The sequence below is a fragment of the Cephus cinctus genome, unplaced genomic scaffold (genome assembly GCF_000341935.2).
Source record: "Cephus cinctus unplaced genomic scaffold, Ccin1 Ccin1_scaffold0820, whole genome shotgun sequence".
Lineage (NCBI taxonomy): Eukaryota > Metazoa > Arthropoda > Insecta > Hymenoptera > Cephidae > Cephus > Cephus cinctus.
The window spans coordinates 1-22,220 of record NW_014333414.1 but is presented as its reverse complement, the minus strand read 5'-3'; the positions used below and the strand labels follow the sequence as shown (position 1 = coordinate 22,220).

General features: G+C 36.9%; 2 protein-coding genes and 2 long non-coding RNA genes across 13 annotated transcripts; 2 read left to right on the top strand and 2 right to left on the bottom strand.

The window, feature by feature from the left end:
* Nucleotides 1–6,210: 6,210 nt before the first annotated feature.
* Nucleotides 6,211–15,628, bottom strand: LOC107270784 (zinc transporter foi). 3 transcript variants are annotated; one of them, XM_015746109.2, is made up of 11 exons: nucleotides 15,308–15,628; nucleotides 11,271–11,863; nucleotides 9,981–10,045; nucleotides 9,526–9,766; nucleotides 9,215–9,384; nucleotides 8,931–9,128; nucleotides 8,650–8,779; nucleotides 8,249–8,521; nucleotides 7,420–7,596; nucleotides 7,164–7,351; nucleotides 6,211–7,095 (listed from the first exon to the last, which is right to left on the bottom strand). In XM_015746109.2, exons 2-11 carry the CDS (start codon nucleotides 11,854–11,856, stop codon nucleotides 6,949–6,951), a joined length of 2,175 nt encoding a protein of 724 aa, XP_015601595.1. In that variant the 5' UTR covers nucleotides 11,857–11,863; nucleotides 15,308–15,628; the 3' UTR covers nucleotides 6,211–6,948. The 3 variants fall into 3 exon arrangements, with proteins under 3 accessions (XP_015601595.1, XP_015601596.1, XP_015601597.1); XM_015746110.2 differs by having other exon boundaries at nucleotides 6,949–7,095; nucleotides 11,271–11,875; nucleotides 15,308–15,627; XM_015746111.2 differs by having other exon boundaries at nucleotides 6,949–7,095; nucleotides 15,398–15,627.
* Nucleotides 15,629–16,560: 932 nt separating this feature from the next.
* Nucleotides 16,561–17,323, bottom strand: LOC107270786 (mitochondrial import receptor subunit TOM7 homolog). The gene is made up of 3 exons (XM_015746112.2): nucleotides 16,898–17,323; nucleotides 16,779–16,827; nucleotides 16,561–16,695 (listed from the first exon to the last, which is right to left on the bottom strand). The coding sequence occupies exons 1-3, from the start codon at nucleotides 16,995–16,997 to the stop codon at nucleotides 16,680–16,682; spliced, it is 165 nt and encodes a 54-aa protein (XP_015601598.1). The 5' UTR covers nucleotides 16,998–17,323; the 3' UTR covers nucleotides 16,561–16,679.
* Nucleotides 17,324–17,493: 170 nt separating this feature from the next.
* Nucleotides 17,494–19,088, top strand: LOC107270783. Of its 4 annotated transcripts, XR_001538435.2 has the most exons (6): nucleotides 17,494–17,824; nucleotides 17,895–17,949; nucleotides 18,038–18,164; nucleotides 18,241–18,432; nucleotides 18,512–18,670; nucleotides 18,907–19,088. It is a non-coding gene; the product is annotated as an uncharacterized LOC107270783 (long non-coding RNA). The 4 variants fall into 4 exon arrangements; XR_003060659.1 differs by having other exon boundaries at nucleotides 17,494–17,928; XR_001538436.2 differs by having other exon boundaries at nucleotides 17,494–17,949; nucleotides 18,038–18,156.
* Nucleotides 19,089–19,206: 118 nt separating this feature from the next.
* Nucleotides 19,207–20,949, top strand: LOC107270782. 5 transcript variants are annotated; one of them, XR_001538430.2, is made up of 7 exons: nucleotides 19,208–19,551; nucleotides 19,622–19,676; nucleotides 19,765–19,891; nucleotides 19,968–20,159; nucleotides 20,239–20,397; nucleotides 20,634–20,809; nucleotides 20,892–20,949. It is a non-coding gene; the product is annotated as an uncharacterized LOC107270782 (long non-coding RNA). The 5 variants fall into 5 exon arrangements; XR_001538432.2 differs by having other exon boundaries at nucleotides 19,207–19,676; nucleotides 20,634–20,813; nucleotides 20,892–20,941; XR_003060660.1 differs by having other exon boundaries at nucleotides 19,210–19,655.
* The last annotated feature ends 1,271 nt before the right edge of the window (nucleotides 20,950–22,220 follow it).

Below are 22,220 nucleotides of genomic sequence, written 5' to 3'. Positions count from 1 at the left end.
TTAAGCGGAAACGAGATTTTTTTCCATTGCTGTCAATTTTTCTCTTACATCTTCATGAGAGTTCGTATCGCAACAAGTGAGGCTGCGCATTTCCACCAGCTATGGATCATCGTGTATCAAGACCATGCATTGGGCGCATTGACAACGATTCAGCTTCGAAGTCTGTAGCAAGGCGCACATGTCATTGCATAAAGTATTTGTTATAAAACTGCAGATGCAATGTTTTGAACTACACATATTTTATTTCGCGTGTGGTTTGTTTAGGACTGCATTATTTTTTAACTTCGCCCTCCTATGCGAGCCAAGCAACACCGGATCAAAAAAATTAAACAAAAAAAGATGAGGAAAAATGTTTCCGTTTCTAGACGCGAACTCGGCACATTACAATTACGAAGCTGAATCGTTGCCAACTCGCCCAATGCATGTTCTTCATATACGATAATCGATAGCTGGTGGAAGTCGGCAGCTTCACTTGTTGCGACACGGACTCTTATGAAGATGCAAGAGGAAAATTGACAGCGATGGAAAAAATCACGTTTCGTTCTCTTAACGCTTTTGCGTTACATAGATGCGTAACATAGATAAATTTCTTCATTTCATTTTTTGTTTTAATGTGCTGTGGTTGCAAAGTGGTCTGATTAAAAAAAAATTTAATAACACTCGCACATATGAGCGGCAAGATCGTAGATGAGTTGCGAACCGACTCTAGGTCTTGTGGCTGAGTCATCGAATTAGAATGAGGAATACTAGAACAGTGTTACGTCGCGAGCCGACTTATAATCGGGTAACCGCATACCCGATATATCGCACCGCATAAATACTTAGTGCCTAAGAGCGTGCGCGACGCCGTGTCACGATGACAGCGTGGCAAAATGTGTCAATGGCGTCCAATAAATTGTGTGATTCTGACATGTCTCATTGTAGCTTTATTGTAAATGCCTGTCAAAATGCTTCCCACTCCATGTTGTTATCACCAGTCCTATCATGGTCACCATAAGGGGTGATCGCCGCGCCGTGTCATAGCGGGGAAAATTTGAAATCATGTAACCCTGTGGTTCAGTCGTGAGGCACAGGCGCCTTTCTTGACCTTTTTATCGTAACCGCCGGGGTTGGACGGTCACAAGGTTAGGTTAGGTTAGATTAGGTAAGAATTCCAATGCTGTCACATCCCAAGGTATTAGTTTTTTTTTTAAAAACGTTAAAAAATATTAGCTTGCTATTGTGAACGCCCCTTGATCTTTCGCGTTGTTGTGCCGTAACGTCTCGGTGACGAAGGAGTTCGTTCGAGAGGTTAGGGCTAAGGTAATTTTTTGGGATCGTTGCCGGTTAAGGAGTTAGAACTCGCGTGAATACAACAAAACAGAAAGGTTTATTGAAACAATCAAGTGTTGTACAGTTGGTCGACGTACGTCGACTTCGAAAATATAGGCACCGTTCGGTCCTCCTATTTCCTGTACCGAGTCTACTCCACGAGACCACCTTATCCGTTCGGATTTTAATTGTAGACTGTAGATTTTCGGATGTGCAGCCATAAGCTGGACTTCCGAAAAGTGATTATTGTGCGATTTTTAGATTTCCACATATTAGTTGCCAGGCCGCCTTTAGTACTGACTTAGCGCATTGCTACACGCGTGAACTACTTGGCCTGGCGTTTGTCAATGGGGTCAGGAGACTCCCAGCACAACAGCAGGCTGATTCACTTTTTAATAGTTTAATACTATTTATCCGAATAGAAAAGCAGTAAAAAAATGAGATGAGTCAAATAGTATATCTGCTTAGAAATGTTTAGTTTCATACATTTTTGAGTAGCCTGATTCGATTTAGCCAATTTTTTTATTCATGCCTACGTGAAGATAATTTTTAATATTTCGAACTATCAGTATGTTCTACCTCGACATAATTTTCTGATAATTCGATGTATTAAAAATATTACCTTTACATAACCTTAAATGATAACAATTAAATGAAAAAAATCCCTAACCAGATACATTATTTGTTTCATCTCTTTATAGAAAATAATTGGTTCATTTTTATATGCTCATCATTTTATGTCCGAGATTAATAAGTGCGCATTTTTGTTTTTGGTAATTTTCCGTAATGCCTTCTTTATCCGTCTGAATATTATGTATGCTATTAAAACATGAAACAGCGTAACATAGGTGTTTGTCACAGGTAGGCTCTCGGGAAGAAGAAACGTTCGCTGTTTGATGTACCAATTTATTGCATGTATACGATGTAATATAATACAATATTTGTAGACTAATACAATCATATATTTAATGAATCTTAAGTTAACTAGTTGAACCAATAAGCATAATTGATAATTAAGAAAAAAAAAAGGGGGTGAGACGTGAATTCCGAACTCGAGACTCTCGGAAGTTAATCCAGCTCCAAGCACGTGTGCTACCGGGCCATTGTGATATGAAAATTGGAAAATTTATATTTCTATAGTTACCCGCTTTCAAGGGTTTGTTTAAGGTTTTATTTGCTCACTCTATTATTTACAAAGCTTCATATGGATATTAAGGGAATTCACATCGGAAAAATTTACTATCTCATTACTACGGTTTATGTAATATGTAGTAAGAAAGGGTGGATTCAAGTCTCCCTATTTGAGTGTTCACCCGGTTTAAAATCGTGAATCTCGAGGAACACACGAATTTATTCTACCAATCAAAAACGTGGAACTAGTTCGAGAGTCTCGTTCAGGTGGCGCGTCGACGCGCCAAAACACAGCTCCAGATTATCACGCGTAGTATTACTATATATACACGACCAATCAAAAACGTGGAACTGCTTCGAGGGCCCTCCGCTAAGATGCCGCGCCGAAACCAGAGAAAAATTGCCATCACCAAAAACAGGCTCATTGGCAATCTCCCTACTCATCTCCGGTGACTGTACACCAAATTCGACGCGCAGGTAAACGACTATCGCGCCCAGCTTCCAGCGGCATTCACCAATGGGTTTTCATATGAAAACTTAAGTGAGTATTTATACGGATTTCGCCCAACACTGTTCGGATTCGGTGTATAAACTTTGTAGGTCCCCTCACGCTGAGTTGAATAAGGCCCGTCTCGCAAGGTACATCGCCATCTATTGTCGAACTTCCAACCTTGATTATTAGGACCAGTTACTGGCACATGTCCCCCATTGGGGATACAGCCATAAGGAAACGAAGGAAGGAAGGAAGGTAAACGACTAGTGCTCAAACTTTAAACGCGTTTTTCTCGGAACTATGTTTTTCAAAATGGTGTACACGATATCTCGGGCTGTGATTGATGAATCGATTTGAAATTTGGTATATATGTTCAGAAGAATACCAGTTTACGCGTGACGGACAAGTTTGTCAATACGTTTTTTTTGCAATATTTGTTAATAATAATAACACGCATATAGCTCCGAAAATGGCGAAAAAGTTCAGGAATTTTTTTCTCGTAACCTAAGACGAAAAAAAGAAAAAAGGTCCGTCACGCCATAGCTAATACCATGTAGTTAATGAGATTATTTTTTATTTTTGATTCAGACCAAACATATTTGCGAAATAGTGTAGACTAGAGTCCCTGTAGTAAGAGTCCGGCCAACGGTGGGGCTTGTTAGTGATTGGCTCCGCCATATTATGGGCTCTTTCCGGAATAGAATGGTGTATGTGAATACGTATATGGGAGAGATTCGCATTGTGTAGTGTGGGTAGTGTTAAGCTCTGTACGGCGGGTTGCCTGTACTTGGCGCGAGACTCGATCGAGTCTCTTGATGGTAAAGATTGATAGTTTGAAAATCCGCGCGCGATAGTTTTGAAAATCCGAAAATTAAATTAAACGTTGAATACAATGATGGCGCCAAACAAGCCCTTAATATGGCGTCCCTTCCGGGTGTTGGCCGGATTCTTACTAGAGGGACTCTAGTCAGAGAACATATTTTACATGAAAGCGTAGGCCTTATGGGAGGATTTGGCACAAAACGCTGGGGTAATCTGTTAGTGGTTACCCTACTGCGAGCGCTGCTTGTATCGATGTGAACAAACACACCGATAAATTATTAGCTCCGCCCCTTGCTATGATCGCGCGTCTTTTGACATTCATCGCTCACGTGGAGGACTTGGCATTATGAGCGTTATCATTATCATTGGCATTATCAATCCAAACATTAGAAATGCGTTAATGCGAGCGAGTACGCACTATCACGTCCAACGTTGGAAGCAGGTAAATGTAAGCAAGAGATCGTGATAGGCTGTGAGCATGAGTGCGAGGGAGTCGACTGCATAGGCGTGGCTTCACACTCTTTACATGTGTGTAACACACTGATAGATCGCCGTGCCATCTACCGGAGAAAAGTGAAATTACTTTTTCTCTGCCAAATGTTAACACGGGACCTACGCTTCCATGTAATATATGTTCTCTGCTCTAGTGTACACCAATCGATCGCGCACGGAAAATATGAGCCGACACGAAGAAGAATAACGTGTAGAAATTTCAATATTTTTTTATAAAAATTTTTACACACGCTCCTTAAGTTATACATAAAAACATATTCAAAAATTAAAAGTATTGCATTTGTAGCTTTTCCGAAATAAATTTCCAAAAATTAGCCTAACCCCTTAATGGGTTTGCCATCTACTAATTTCATATTTACGATGCATTATCGTTTCTGATACATGTACTTAACAAATTTATGGATTTCCAGAGAATGTTCAGAATATTCACAAGTGGGAACGTTGAATATCTTATGGACATGAATTTAGATATTGAGGATATTGAAAGCCAAATTGGGATATCCTATGGATGTCAAATGCTGTGTGGATTTAAGACGTCTTTATGCTAACATGGATATTACAAATATTTAAAATAAATAAATTCAATATAAAAAATATAGGAAATTAAAATAAACTTTGAGTAAATGTTTGATTAAATTAATACAATAAATAATTTTTACTTTAACATAACGTAAATTTAGCGAATTTGAGATATGCGATTTGAAAACTTTAGGCAATCATTTGCATTAACTTAAATCGCACGTTGTACCCGTCATACGAGTCTATCTGGTTATACTGATTTTAGTTGTAGCAATATTATTGTTATATGCAATATTTTGTATAATTTGTATATTATGTATCTTGCTCAAGACGGATTATGGACATTTTAATTGTGACATCTTTTGGAAGATGTGTTTAAGGTGTTTTTATTCAGGACGACTCTGTGACATGTGTGCTAACAGGGTCTCAAAACAATTCTGTGACGGATGTTCAGCTAGGCAATAAGAATAATAACGGTAATTTGATTATTCCCGATAATTGAATAAATGATGCGAAACATGAGGAATCATAGAAATAAAGACACTGATAGTCTCAGACTTTATTAACATTTTTTAGTAACATTATCCTCCTTGGTTCTCTGCTTTTATGCTTATGTAATTGTATTATTATTTATTCACCTATTTATCAACTTTCAGTGTGTTTCTACGATGTTAAGAGTAAGAACACAAAAAACTTATGTAAGAATGGTAAGATATATAGGTTTATTTTTTGAACAAATATGGTATAATCTACTATAGTTAGTTAACTAAATACACTAATGGTTCTAATATCTTGTTTGTAAATTCATTAGATCAATTGAATAGCCTCAAAAGGTATAGAGGTTTTCACATAGCGTTACAAGGTAGAGCCGTATAATAAAAACAAAGCATTGTATATTTCCTCGTTTTGATAGCAATAATTTCATATGATAATATTATCACGGGTAATTGTGAAGGGAACGCAAATACAGTTTGTTATATGGCAATAGTTTTTTTTACTTGCATTATCAGGGGTAAGATATACAATGTCATGAAATTTGCGTAAATTCTCTTAGAACACTGTTAAAAGTTACTTTATGCGTATTAATATTCGCTGGATAATACAATTTGAATTTCAACGAGATTTTTTTTATGGCTTATAATAGTCACGGTTTAATTAATTCATATTATATTTGCACATGCAGATACATCCATTTACCATAACGTTATAACTGATATTATAAGTACACAATTCAAAAGTCAAGTACACATAAAGGGTGTTATTCCACATTAAGATATACACACGGTTTTTCAGGATTATTGAACCACCTGAAATGGGACCCTTTGAATTCGGAGCAGGATATGGATGATGACGACGACAACTGTCATGCCAATGATATGATTTATTGTGCACTCTTTTATTACGTGTTTTGAGAAAATAACTCCATTTTGAAAGTATATATTTTTTAAATATAATGTGGGGAGCATAGATGATTTTTATGTATACACAAATGTGGTGGTTGATACGCATAAACTACAACGTGAAAGTAGTAACATTTGAAGTACCTGAATACCAAAATTGTCCGGCCGACTAAAAAATGAAACTGAAAAGTTTGAACGACTCCTTAAATATTTGGTTTTCCTTTTATTAGCATTAGACTATTTACTATTGGTATAATTATTATAATTATTATTAATACCCACCCTCAAGTATGAAAAATTCAAATATGAGCTTTAAGTAACAGTTCTTTATCAGCTAAGGGAAGCACTTTACGAGAGAAAAAATAGTGAAGAGACAAATAAAAAAAAAAGAAAATGTTTACAGAGATACCTATGAGATCGTCACAAGGCGAATATTCAATGAAATTTCTTAGTTATCATGAGAAAGTACCTTCTTTTCCATTCGCCTGTTTCTTTCCTTTTTTCATTCTCATGCTATCCTGAAGACTTTACCTTCTTCTTCTTCTTCTTCTTCTTTGGGATAGTTTCTTCGATCTTCCATAATATTTTCTGCTCTTTCTTCAACGCCAATTATATTATAAATTGACAAATTACATATTTGCACGTTCGTAAAGTCGATAAAAACAATTTTATATAGAAAACTTTTAGTAATTCTGAATAAGCCACACGTGCTCCTTAGCCTGTTCAGGAATCAGCGGTGCATGATAACTGCACTGATAATTATTCGCTAAATATGTGCTTAAGATCGTGTTCGTAGAGGGCGATTATTAACATTATGCCGAGACCCGTGAACAATCCTAATGCCTGTAGAATACCTTGCCACTGAGAACCACCCTCGGCTGAATGACTCGAAGTTAATTCTGGAATCTGATAAAAGCGATAACAGTAAAGAGACAAAAATTTTCATAGTGTTATGGATATTGCTGAGGCCTTACCATATCGACCAGAGCTATATAAATGAACATCCCAGCTGCTGCTGCAAATATCCAACTTGTGGCTGCCGGTGTTGCACCCAGCAATACTCCAAAAACCATACCAAAAAGGCAAAGTATCGATGACAGTAGGTTATAAAAGACTGCTTGTTTGGCGCTCATTCCCGCCTTCAGTAATACCGCAAAGTCTCCTATTATTTACATATATGGTTTTATTAAACTAAATGTTTTACTGCATCAGAATTCAATGTAAACTTGCCTAACTCATGTGGCAGCTCATGACAGAATACAGCAATAGCAGTGGAAAATCCGCCAGCTATATTTGCCGAAAACGCTGCTCCAATCGCCATCCCATCAGTGAAGTTGTGAAGTCCGTCACCCATCACAACCATCCATGCTACACTGGACATCGAATCAGGGGCCGAGTGTACGTGACCTGCATTAATGATATAGGATGTACAAAGAATATGACAATTAAAACATAGACACTACAGTATAAAGTTATCTTCCCACATTGAACGAATTAGTCGTATAAGACAAATAACTCAGGAAACTAGATCCCTCATTATTCACATTCTCGGTCACTATGAAAAAGTTATCCGACATAACGGTCACATGATGATCGATTGTACAACTAGTCTGTTTGACGTGGGAAGGTACTTCAATTAATAAATCTGATAGGTTATTAATCAATTATTATATACAAATAATACTATACAAGCCCGTTAGTAAAATTTATTTTGTTATAGATTTAAGATAATCTTTCGCGATTAAAACGCCGTATTTGGCAAATGTTAATATGTATAATCAGATGATAAGATAAAATGAGACACGATATAGATTTTTCAAATATACTGTAGCAGAATATTAAAGAAAATATCTACTTAGAAAAGAAAACTGAAGATATTCACATTATGATTGCGAAACTTTGTAACAAGATACTCTAATGCATATCATTGAACGGCTTTAATTGCGGTGCACGCTTGATAACTATAAATTTACGTATCATCATTTGAGAATAAAAATATTCAATATTCCAGTAGTTCTTCGAAACTTATAAGTCGTATATCATTAACATATTATCTTACCATGAGAGTGAGTATGTCCATGATGTTTCGTCTCGTGCTCTCTGATAATAACAGTGTAACTTTCAGTTTCACTTAAAGGAACATCTGCGCCATCAGCTTTTCTTTTCGAGTGATTCATCATGGGTTCCTCGAGTTTCCATTCGTCTTCAGTTTTTTTCTTTAAAGTATTCTCTATTATTTTGGAAACTGAATTACAATTAGAAGTTAGTGGTTTCTCTTCGTCTATCGTTGGGGTTCGCTGATGATGATTGTGCTGACGATTGTGATGATTATCTGAATAACAATTTCTCCTATTCATATAAAACTTAATATCCTTGAAGTTTTGAATAAATATCAAGAATACCAAAAATAAACATTACAAGTACGAAAAGTTAGTATTGTAATTATATTTTGAAATGTACCTTGAGTTTCTGTAGTTATTTCCCCATAGCAGTAAGGATACGATGAATATTTATGTTTGCAAAGCTTTTCACCAACTGTATTATTACTAGGACCATCGGGCTCCCTCATCACTCTCACTCTCGGTGGTAGCTACGACATTATACAAGCAATTCCTTTGAGACCATATCGATTGAACTTTTAACGAAGAGGCAGTTGTTCACGCAACTCTCCTCGGTTAACTTTAGATTTCACTTTTAATTTCGTTTCCTGCTTCTTTACCCGCAATTCACACACGACCAACCTTGTTGAGTCGCTGTTTTCGCTTTCTCCACTCGGCGATCATGGTCAGTGCCTTTTCCGTAAAGAAGAATAGTACCAGACCCATCATGGCTACCAGTCCTTTCCACATGTTCGTATTATGATCTGCTTCGCCATTTATTATCATTTCCGCAGGAGTCTCCTCGTGATTATGCGTATGAGATGAACTAGACATCATTGCCTGATTCAACAAAATAAATAGATATAATATGTGGATGTTGAGTGCAATAATTAAATGATGATTCAATCATAACGCCACACACTTACATGAGGTAATAAGTGTATAAGAGCATCTCCACATAAAGTTCCTATGGCGAGAGCAACTAGAAATTGTAATAGGGTATGGTAATAACTTTTTCCCATTACTGGTATAACTGCAACACCCAGTAAGCCACAGAGACTAATGATAAGAATACTTATTGTTGAGTATACCCAGACTGTGAACAGTATGACAAACATTAATTATTATAAATCACCAATATTACTATATAATGCACTAGAAATTATCAAATAGTTCTAAGCACTTTATAAGAGTATCCTCAAGTATCTTTACAAAATACTGCATTACTAGTCTATACCTTGAAACATGTTGCGTGACATCTCCTCTGGAGCATAACCATGAGTAACGGCGGGCTTATAGTTTTCAGGAATACTTATGCATCCATTTCTTACTGAACTTGATTCGCCCGTAAGCTGATACACTAGTGCAGGACAGACGCGCTCAAATAACCACCCCGGTAAAATTGTACTATTTTTTGTAGCTGCTAAGTAAGGAATATCTTGCGATACCGTCATTAATAATTCTTTACTACTCAGACACTGCAAATTTAAAAGCATATGTTCAGTCCAGTAACAATAAAAACATTCGATAAGTTTTTGAAGTGTAATGTTCATTGATTTGCAAAATAAAAAAAAATTACCTGCATGTGGTATGTTCCTTTAATTAATTTTAATGTACAAAACAAATCAATTCGACAAAAATCTTCTATTTAATCTAATACTATATTTGCTACTAAACTACTGTGTATCTTACCCTCTGTTTTTGATTATCACTATTACTATCACGCAAGCTCCCACTTCCTATATCTTGGCTGTTACCTGAGCAGAATAAAAAGTCAAATTATATTAGTAAGAAATAGTAGATAAAATTATAACATAAATTAAATAATTTAATAATAATACCTATAATTTACAGATATTACCTATGATGCGTGATTAAGGATATTTCCCTAGCATTACTCGATACGGTATCAACACGTAAGGTACTATTCCACGTCGAACAGACTAGTCGAACGAGATGGATAATTCAGAAAATCAAATCACTCATTGACTAGAATCGGAATAACCTTTTCGTGATGGCCAAATCTGATCAAAGAAGAATCTGGTTTTCCGAGTTATCTGTCTTGCACGAGTAATTCGTTCCATTTGGAAAGAGAAATTTATGCCACAAAAAAGAGAATTTTCATCTTAATAGGGTTCACTCTCACTCACTTTTTGATATTAAATAAGCTAATATTACAAAAAAATTGTCGTTCATTGAAAATAATTCGACATTATAATTAAGAGAATAAGATATATGAATTTTTTGTATCATCCTCCTGTGGCCATGATTCGATTAATGATACTCATCTATAGATATACTTGAAAAAGTATAAGAAGAAATACATCTGTCATCTTAAGAAGCAATGGGAATCGACGCTTGGTAGTTGCACATTCATAAAATCAATAAAGAACCCGACTAGTCAATTGATCAAGTGTAAATGTTTAGGCTAATAACTACAGACAAATAAACATCTATGTTTTTACTCGGCATTATTGTCATTTTTAAATAAACGCGATCGAGCAGTGTATATGGCGTTACGTCAATATTTGATATCCGCTATTCTCACTCTGTGAATTTTATCTTTGCCTTGTAACACAACCTAGAATTCATCCCCATTTCACACAAAAGTAAGAGTATATTAAGTCAAATGCTTTTAAAAAATTATCATTGATATCCTGGCTTAAGGATATTGTACAAAGTAAACGGATTATGCAACGCAACATGCATAGAGATCTTCGTGCATACCAGAATTTACGATGCAATTTCAAACAAAAGGAAAGCCCTTACATTTTTTATCATTTGAAGCATTATACGTTTATCATTTTCGAATTTAATAACTGTCTTCTAATTATAAATAAATCAATCATAAGACTAAAATAAATACTAGGCTTCGAGTGACACCTGAGCTCATAATGTAGCTCTGATTAAAGTTTCGAAGGATTCATGTGAAAACTTTTTAAATTACATAGCAGGACAATTATTATCATAAACCTTACTTACCGGATGGACTACCAGTCTGATTGTTTTGCACACTATGTTCCTCTAATTCGTTAAAGTTTGTCACGAGTCTCAGAAGCCCTAGTTTTCTCAAAAGATGCTCAAAGCCTTCCATGGTAATAATGTTGCCATCGCCATACGTTTCAAAGACCTTTTTCAAGAAGTAATGTTCATCAACACCAACATTTCTTTTCCTCCTTGATCTGCTAGGCAACTCCTTGCTTGGTAATTCGAAACCGAGTCGACCAAGTCTCTCGAGAATTTCTCTGGATGGAATATTTGTCTCCGGAGAGACCTCGGCTTTTAGAATATTTTTCTCTAAAAAGCTAAACTGCTTCACTGTGGATAATCTATTGATTTCTCGAGATGGCCGAATATTCGCCATATTTGATCTGCGAGCTTCTTGTACTTTGATTATTTCCTTAGTACCAATTACAAGCTCCGATGGGTGGAGACTCGCTGTAGAACTTAGCAAATCCTGCATACTATCACCTACATCCTGTATACGAAAATCTGTATGTGCGGAGCAAGGAGTGTGTGCCGCACATAATACGCAAACAACGCATACGGTAACAAAATGATGCGCCATCTTAAATCTGAAAAAAAAACTATGATCATTATATATTTATTGTATGTATATACAAAGCTAGAATAATCAGCAAATAGTCTAAACATATCAGAATAAATAAGTCTCCTTATAAGAGTAATCCTGCTAATCATAATAATATTGAATTCCTTTAACTGTTTCCCATGAAAAAAGAACTGATTTTTATATCTTGAAACATTGATTATGAAACTCTTTTTAAACTGTCCGTGACCGATATTGTACCAATAGCAAAAATTACATTGAGGCTTGAACTCCGAGCGCAACTTTTTTTAAATCTCAAGATAATTCTTGTTTGACTGAAGTTTAATGGCTTATCATTATTACTTTTTTCATGCAATAAAAACATTGGGTCACCTCTATTTACGATTATAAACAGTATTTTGCTCAAAAATTCGTCTGAAAGAAAACACAAATTTCCATATCTATTCAATCGTCTGGGTGTCGTCGTTATAAGGTTTTCATTCTTAAAGCTTCTGCCTCGAATTGAAGATTATTCTGCGAATTTGATTAACTGTATTACAATTTCACGTATTACATATTATATACCCAACACGGAGTGGAGATCGCGGCTGTATAACCTCCGCAAGGTTAAAATCATACCTTTCTAAAAAAAACTTTATTTTAAAACTTATTTTTCTTTATAATTTTTAATTTGGATGATTTTTGGTATTAAAGTTGTAGAAAATAAATGTGATAATGTTGCAAATGCAGGATGAAGATCCGTTTATTATCGTCATGCTAACCTGTAAACTTTTAATGCTTATTCATAGTAATATCATTTACTTGTAAACAAAGCCGATCGAAAAGCTATGACAGTAAAGAATTTCCAATTTTTAAATATTTTTGTCAATTTTTGTAGTTGTCTTATGAATCAATTCAGTAGTTCTAGATAAGTTCTAAATGCTGGTTTTGAATCTTTCCTTGCTTTTGATGTTAACATTTTGTGTACGTGTGCACAAATAAAATATTGACGAAGAAGAAGCTGTTGCGTTCCCGATTTACTATGGACGAGCCCCAATTAGTTATCATGCACATGAAGCACAAGCATTCAAATTGTTTACAGTATAAAATACAAAAATACTGTCAGCGAAAATTCGAAAGTTTACTCCTTACTTCCTGATCAGATATATTATCGTATAATTTTTAGGAATCTGGGACGTAAAAAGATATTCCATTAATCGTTATAGATATCTCCTGACAATATGGTTTTTCAGGCAAAAGAAATGAAAAAGATGCAAGTTGAAACTTGCAATTTGCTTCCTCCGAATAGTAAGTACTGTACGAAGTCCTTATATGAGGAAGCATTTTCATTTTTTTTTAATCTTTGGCTTCCTCATAGATGAATCTTCATCTACTGCCCACGATTCAGAGGAAGCAAATTGCAAAATTAAAATTCTTGGCTTCCTCATATAGGGACTTCGTACGCTACTTACGATTCCGAGGAAGCAAATTGCAAGTTTCAACTTGCAGCTTGTTTAACGCGAGACCCCATGCCTCTCACAACTTGGGGTGCTTCATACTGTAGAGAACGCATGCAAGGATAAATCTCTTGCATGATCTCTTCGGGCCTAATATTTTTGAATTGGCTGAAATTCAAAAACTTGAATATACGTATAATCAGATCCGTTTTTCCTATCTCTGCCAAATTTGAGACATATCACGGCTAAACGATGTTCTATATTTTTGGAAAATTGGAGCTCAATCGGTCAAAGTTGACGGGAGTTATATTGATAAATTTAATTTTTCGAAAAATTCAAAATATCATAAAATCAAAACTTCTCGATCGATTCAGTCCAAATGCAATACCGACCAACCTTGGATACATATGTCTTTGTCAATAACTATTTAGACGATTATCACAAAATTTGCGATCGCTAGAGTGCGAACGTTCTTTTTTTGGAAATTTGAAAACGACATAAATTTTGAGCCCCAGCTTGAATCATGACAAAAATTATAGTCAATGAAGGGATTATAGAGCTGCACATACCTGCAAAATTTGTAGCTAAAACCGTTCTCGAGTTATACACGTTTGAATTTCGGGAGGCCATTACACACACACACACACACACACACACACGCGCGCGCGCGCGCGCGCGCGTATATATATGTATATACATACATCCGGACATTTTCTCCAAACGTGTTTTCTCGACATTTTGGCACATTCTAAACATGGTGGCATAAAAATCTCGACAGGAAAATTTTCCACCGTCACATAGCTTCCTCTGTGAGGAAGCAAAAGCGAAGCGATGTTTAGTATTTTCATAATAAGCCTATTCTGAGCAATTATAATGGCATAGGTAGTACTAGACGCCTATTATGATTAACACTAGATTTACGGAACCCCTCATTTTGACAGATTTCAAATTTAATATTAAACCCTTAAATTCCACACTGGAGTGAATTGCAAACTCGCACGGGCTAGTACGGAATTTAAAGGTGTGTGACAAAGGCGTGAAATTCGAAAATTAAAGTTACAGAAATTACAAGTATTATTTTTTAGTAATTTCTGTTGACGCTGATAATCAACCTCCGTAAATCTAGTGTTAAATAAAATTGAACACTTTGAAGTCACGTGTTATTTATCCTCATCATAATGCAAAGGTTTATGACAGTAATCGAAAATAAAATATTAACAGGGTTTATCAACTATCGGTAAGATAGTTACTGTCTTTCATTGATGAACAACGTTACCAACAACTAAAAGTTCGTAGTGATAGTCTATTCATAAATAGCGTAAATATGACAGCGACCACCAAGTACAATTACCTTATGATTAAACAGGCATGTAAACAAGACTGCCGTATCTGCTTCATTAGAAAACACCATTAATTATAGAAACGTGAACAATTATTGAAAAGAAAAAGATAAGTAATAGCAATATATAATATATAATGGATTAAATCAGAGAGTGTCTTACTGATACGATAGATATCCTAGTTTATTTATACATCCTAATATAAGCATGATACTATCCACAAACTAATTTCGTGAGTCTTGAACTATTGCAAACCAATTGATATGAATAAACATGAATCTTCGATTCTAGTCGTAAGTGAGAATGGAATAACGTGAGTGAGATATTTCTGTATTTGTAGTTCGAAAATTAAAAAAAGAAAGGGTAGAAAATGGAAGCTCGGTGTAATATCTGATGACGCTGTTGCACCGCGTCGAAAATAGCTTGGTTGATCACTATATCCCATGAAAAGTCGTATTTTTAACTGTAAAAAAAGAAAGGAACAGCGACTTCGGCTCAAAGTGTTCATTGACACAGTGTAAGAATTTCATAAATCAACGGTGCAAATTATCGCGAGAAAATACTTGAATTGAGGTTAGAAAAAGCAATTTCCTCAACAGGGTATAAAACGCTGCCAGGTTTATCCATATCATTTATTTGATACTCCTCATAAGATAAACGGCACTATACGATTACCTGTATTCGAGGATGTCGCGTGGCAAAATGGCATGTATCAGAGACTCGTGGCCTGTGTTAACTCTTGGTGAGTCTGACTGACGAACTCACCTACACAAGTGCCGTTCGGAGTCTCTTTCCTAAGTTCTCACTCCGATTTTCTCACTGCTCTGTAGTTGTTGCCCGGCAAAATATGTATGGACGCGGCGTGCAACAAGTACACCGTGAACTTAGCACGACTCCGGATTCCTCTGAACTTCGCCAGGGTATCTGTCGTTCGCAAATATAACGACAAAGGGAGGGCGACGTGGAACGGCGACAAAGAGTGAACGGTTCAGAGTAGCTCTGGAAGGAGTCATGGCATGAAAAGTATGACATGGTGAGGGATGAAGCGGGGAACGTGGGCTCCCTCAGGAGTGGGGAGAACAAGAGACTAGTTCACGGTTGCACTAGAAACTAGAGCAGATATGGATTTCTTATGATCACACAACATTCACTAGTTATCCATTTGAGCATAACGAGGTTTTTTATTTATTTTTTACGTATTTTATTAGATTAGGTTAGTTTGTACGGGTATTAGTTAATAATCAGTATATTATTTCTTAACCAGGGATTTTTCAGGACATCAAATTACACTATGGCTCAATTCCACCAATATGGTTTACTGTTTGAACTCCGTTTAACCGTGCAATTAGCCTATGAGATACTTGCATTTTGAAAACAGAGTTACACATCGAGCTGTATCTGAGGAATTGGGTTTAATGGTTCATCGTATTCCTTTTACCAGTTACTAGTAAATATGAAAAGCATGGGGTTTCAGTACTTTTCCATGATTAGATTTCTTTTTCTATTTAAAAATAAATGTTTACAAATAAATAAATGGATCTTACGAATTCTTAATATGCAATTATAACTCGATTCAAGACTTCTTAACCCTTAACTACAAATTTGCAGTCTTACACACCTCACTAATTACATGTTAAATTTATCTATTTATTTATACAGAAAACTTCAATGAACTAAAAAGCCCTATTAGATAATTATTATTTGATACCGAATTATTAAATTCATTTAAATTAAGAGAAGAGTAACATAAAACTACTTTTGAACTATTCTATTTGTTGTATGGCCTCACAATCCAGTTACACAGATCGAGGTTGTACAGATCTCACCTTGTGAAGTATATTTCTAAAATTGGACCTATATTGTTAAGATTTCAGATTTTTTTATATATAGGAAACAGGTTATCTATGATTTTTACTGATGAACAGCCATTTACTTCTTAATTTGTTATGTTGAAATTTATTAAATGTTGTTTACAGGGAAAATATTTTTATATAGTTCCAATCATTTCAACTGAATGAGGACTTAGAACATTTGGCTGTTGAGTGCTTTATTGCCACAGTAAGCTGAAAGAAAATGTACACACATTTATATAAACTGAATTTTACTGGCAGGCAGAAAAATATTTTAATAACATATAAGCTCTTACTTCATGAATGAAAGTGGTGGCATTCCAGGATCTGCACCTTTTTTAAATCCTATAATCAAATTTTTACACTGCACATTTACATTTCAGAGTGAAATAATAATATAAAAATCGATACTAACCTAAATACAAAACTGCAGGTATAAAACCCCAGTGGAACACCACTTTACTCACATCCAGAATAATGGAAATCTTTTGCTTGGTACTAGGACTCATGACCATTTTATTAATACAATTTGTGCGTTATGATTTCTCTTAAATAGCCATAAATTTTCGTTGGAACGGTTGCAGGTGAACGTTTCGTATATCAGATCTCTCGCCGGATACTGAAGAGCCAACGTCACACACCATAACTCAATTTTATGAAATGAGCGACATCTTCACTACGTGCTACATATTCAAACTAACAGTCGTATTCATAGTCCGTCCTTATCTCCTTCCTTCTTTTCCTTATGGCTGCCTCCTCAATGAGGAGATGTGCCAGTAAGGGTGCGTTCCACTTAACGCTCGCAATGCTTGCGTCCACGACCGTAAGATTTTGTGTTCCACTTGCTTGTGGACTGTTGTGGACGTCGTGGTCGAAAACTTAAGTGGAGCGACTTATCGGACTTGTGAACGATACAAAGATGGCTGGTGTTATAGAGAATATGTGTATAAGGCTAATGCGTGAACGGAATTATGTTTCTGAGAGTTCATCAAGCTCAGATGACAATAATATCATGTACCATTTTGCGCACGCAAAGCATCTTGTACAGGAACATTTAATTCGAGTAATATATCCCTCTCGGAATCGTACAGCGTTATTTTTTCAGTCCCCATCATAAATTTGAATTGAAAATGGCGCACAAAAATATCAAACGACCACAAACACCCACCTATTTGATGTGGGCGAAGCGATCGCATCGCGGTCGCCAATGATGACGTCATCGATGACGTTTCAGAGACTGCTCACAGCGACCGCGGCCTTAAGTGGAACGAGACAGAGGGTGTTGCGATCGTTGCGAGCGTTAAATGGAACGCACCCATTTTAACTGATCCGTAAAAGTCAGGTAGGAGTAGATAAAATTGTCCAGAAAGATGATAGGTTTCTATGTTATTTGGAATTTGTCCATTGTGTAGCCAGCGACACCCGATAAATTCCGTAGCTTATGATGTGAGTGAAGCATAAAGCGAGGTTTGTATGACGTATACATATATCAATTTAAAGAGACTGTGGATATATAAGTTGAAGATTCCGTGACGTGACAAGTCTATGTTTAAAGGTGCAGTATATATAGACGCAAAAGATTACAAGAAATGACAGGTCGTGTGTCAAGTGGATGAAGTGGAATAATACCAAATTAGGAAGAAAAGGGATGGAACTCAGATGGGTCAGAAGGCTGTATGGGAGTATGATTTATACAAATAGGATGGCATCTTCTGTTCTACCCTGAACTAACTTAACAAAATTAACAATGGCTTTCAGGATTTGAGGGTCCTCAGAAAAAGCCAAATTCACAATGTGATATGGAGCTGGCATTTTTAACCGAGACAGAGTGAGTTCTAGTTTCGCCGTAGCAATTCGGTTTAAAGGGCACGCCCAGAATATGTGTTTCCGATCTTGAAATGGGGCATTGCATTGACAAGCCTCGGATGTAGACGCACCGATCCTAAAAAGGTGAGCTTTTGTAGCTGTATCGTTAGTACGTATTCTATTAATTATTACAATATCCTCTCCTTCCCATGCAATGTTTAAGAACCAGGGTGGTTATATGTGAGAAGGAGACCATTTAAAGAAGTTTATCCCTTTGTATTGAGCCTGTTCAAGAAGGAAGTTATAAGCCTTAAGTTTAAGGTTACTTTTGCAGTGCACTGCCAAGTCTGACCAAACCATCTTGGTGTTGACAGTGAAGATGGTAAGAGCATCTTTGGCCTTCGTGTCTGCCACCTCATTGCCATGTATCCCTTGGTGGGAGGGGATCCAGATAAACTGAATTTTATAATTAGAATTTATCAAATTCAGATATAATAGTTTACATTGGGCAATGATGGGGTGAATTTTTGGGTTGAACGTACTATTAGCAAGACACTGCAAAGTGCTACATGAGTCTGATAGGATAACAGTTTCCGTAATGTTTTTATTTTGAATCAGTTGGAGGGCTCCGAGAATAGCAGATGCTTCAGCAAAGAAGATGGAGGCTTTATTGCTATACCTAAACTTCCTGGATAAACCAAGGTTCTTGGCAAAGATTGCTGCCTCACATCTCTCAGGGGAGGAGGATCGCGACCCGTCTGTATAGATATATATCCAGTTTCGGAATTTATTACGTAAGTAAGTGGATAATCTATCATTGGGGTTTTCCACCCCCCTTAATGTAGTACCAAACTAGAGAATATGTGTATAAGGCTAATGCGTGAACGGAATTATGTTTCTGAGAGTTCATCAAGCTCAGATGACAATAATATCATGTACCATTTTGCGCACGCAAAGCATCTTGTACAGGAACATTTAATTCGAGTAATATATCCCTCTCGGAATCGTACAGCGTTATTTTTTCAGTCCCCATCATAAATTTGAATTGAAAATGGCGCACAAAAATATCAAACGACCACAAACACCCACCTATTTGATGTGGGCGAAGCGATCGCATCGCGGTCGCCAATGATGACGTCATCGATGACGTTTCAGAGACTGCTCACAGCGACCGCGGCCTTAAGTGGAACGAGACAGAGGGTGTTGCGATCGTTGCGAGCGTTAAATGGAACGCACCCATTTTAACTGATCCGTAAAAGTCAGGTAGGAGTAGATAAAATTGTCCAGAAAGATGATAGGTTTCTATGTTATTTGGAATTTGTCCATTGTGTAGCCAGCGACACCCGATAAATTCCGTAGCTTATGATGTGAGTGAAGCATAAAGCGAGGTTTGTATGACGTATACATATATCAATTTAAAGAGACTGTGGATATATAAGTTGAAGATTCCGTGACGTGACAAGTCTATGTTTAAAGGTGCAGTATATATAGACGCAAAAGATTACAAGAAATGACAGGTCGTGTGTCAAGTGGATGAAGTGGAATAATACCAAATTAGGAAGAAAAGGGATGGAACTCAGATGGGTCAGAAGGCTGTATGGGAGTATGATTTATACAAATAGGATGGCATCTTCTGTTCTACCCTGAACTAACTTAACAAAATTAACAATGGCTTTCAGGATTTGAGGGTCCTCAGAAAAAGCCAAATTCACAATGTGATATGGAGCTGGCATTTTTAACCGAGACAGAGTGAGTTCTAGTTTCGCCGTAGCAATTCGGTTTAAAGGGCACGCCCAGAATATGTGTTTCCGATCTTGAAATGGGGCATTGCATTGACAAGCCTCGGATGTAGACGCACCGATCCTAAAAAGGTGAGCTTTTGTAGCTGTATCGTTAGTACGTATTCTATTAATTATTACAATATCCTCTCCTTCCCATGCAATGTTTAAGAACCAGGGTGGTTATATGTGAGAAGGAGACCATTTAAAGAAGTTTATCCCTTTGTATTGAGCCTGTTCAAGAAGGAAGTTATAAGCCTTAAGTTTAAGGTTACTTTTGCAGTGCACTGCCAAGTCTGACCAAACCATCTTGGTGTTGACAGTGAAGATGGTAAGAGCATCTTTGGCCTTCGTGTCTGCCACCTCATTGCCATGTATCCCTTGGTGGGAGGGGATCCAGATAAACTGAATTTTATAATTAGAATTTATCAAATTCAGATATAATAGTTTACATTGGGCAATGATGGGGTGAATTTTTGGGTTGAACGTACTATTAGCAAGACACTGCAAAGTGCTACATGAGTCTGATAGGATAACAGTTTCCGTAATGTTTTTATTTTGAATCAGTTGGAGGGCTCCGAGAATAGCAGATGCTTCAGCAAAGAAGATGGAGGCTTTATTGCTATACCTAAACTTCCTGGATAAACCAAGGTTCTTGGCAAAGATTGCTGCCTCACATCTCTCAGGGGAGGAGGATCGCGACCCGTCTGTATAGATATATATCCAGTTTCGGAATTTATTACGTAAGTAAGTGGATAATCTATCATTGGGGTTTTCCACCCCCCTTAATGTAGTACCAAACTCAAGGTTGACATTCATATGAAGGAATTGGGCTGCTAGTGGAATGGAAAAGCAAATAGGAAGAGGATGTTTGCTAGCTTCCTCACATATTGCTGGAGTCGGCATCTCCAAAAACGCGTGGTTTCTCTGTTGCATCATCATTCGTATATATATGCGTGTGCGGGATCCAAATTCAAAAAGACACGGCACGTGACATCTACTGGAGGCTAACCAGTTTAAAAAAAGGAAAGGTGAGTTCTTTTTATTATTAGACCGACCTATCAATTCCTTCAGAAGCTTAATTTTCCCATGAATAGGGTGACCCCTTATTGACAAGGTTCTAATTATATATCTCGATGATAAAAATCGCCTTCTCAGACAAAGAGGCGAACCGCCTGCCATAGCCAAGATAGCATTGGTGGGAGTGGATATCATGAGTCCCAGGGCAGAGCGCAGTGCCACGTACTGAATGCGGTCGAGGGCTAGGAGAGAGCTAGTATTGCCATTCCCATAGCATAATGATCCCCAGTCTATTATCGATCTCGTTAAGGCCTTGTATACTAATAATAATATATTAGGATGAGCTCCCCAGTTTATTCGTGAGATCGCTTTAATGACCCGAAGAGAAGCGCGAGCTTTTTCTGTGGTCTTACGAATATGCTGGTTCCAACTGAGTTTATGGTCAAGCCAAACTCCAAGGAATTTCGCAACCGGAGACCAATGGATCGGGTGATTACCTATGAGAACTGAGTAATTGTGCCAGTCATTCCTTTTCCGTGAGAAAATTGTAAATTGAGATTTCCTAGGAGAAATGGAAAGGCCTATATTTTTGAGCCACAACGATAGTGATACAAGTGCAGAGTTGAGAACCGAAGTGATGTATGCGGGATCTTTATGCGAGAAATAAATAACGATGTCATCTGCATATAATAGAACGCGACATAGTGAACCAACATGTAACAAAATATTCGTCCGATTGCTGTCGAACGACTCGAATCTACCGCGAATCCAGGCACGTCAATCCACCTTCCGGCCGAGCTCTTTGGCCCTATCAGGGCAGTTCAATCGGTCTCTTTCCTTTATCATGGACCACCACCAGACACATAAGGAAATTCAGTACAACACAAATTACTAAACTTACTAACTTTATTATTTCCCGCGTGGCTTAACGCGGGTTTCCATCAATACAAAAGGTACTCCTTATACCATACTTACACAGGTAATCCCACATTACGCGTGGCTACTCTACTAGGAACTAATTCGTACACAAAAAAAAAAACACAAAGAAAACAACTCAAACACCGAGTTTAACCGGGCAACCTCTTGGGTTCCCTTCGCGAGCTACGCGTTACAGAAACTTCGGTAACCCGTATT

Coding starts and splice junctions, on each gene's coding strand:
- LOC107270784 (XM_015746109.2), bottom strand. CDS start 11,856: ATGGCGCATCATTTTGTTACCGTATGCGTTGTTTGCGTATTATGTGCG. Junction 10,046..11,270: donor TCAGACTGGTAGTCCATCCG/GTAAGTAAGGTT, acceptor TATTCTGCTCAG/GTAACAGCCAAGATATAGGA. Junction 7,597..8,248: donor TGGACATACTCACTCTCATG/GTAAGATAATAT, acceptor TCATTAATGCAG/GTCACGTACACTCGGCCCCT.
- LOC107270786 (XM_015746112.2), bottom strand. CDS start 16,997: ATGGTCATGAGTCCTAGTACCAAGCAAAAGATTTCCATTATTCTGGAT. Junction 16,828..16,897: donor ACCTGCAGTTTTGTATTTAG/GTTAGTATCGAT, acceptor ATTTGATTATAG/GATTTAAAAAAGGTGCAGAT.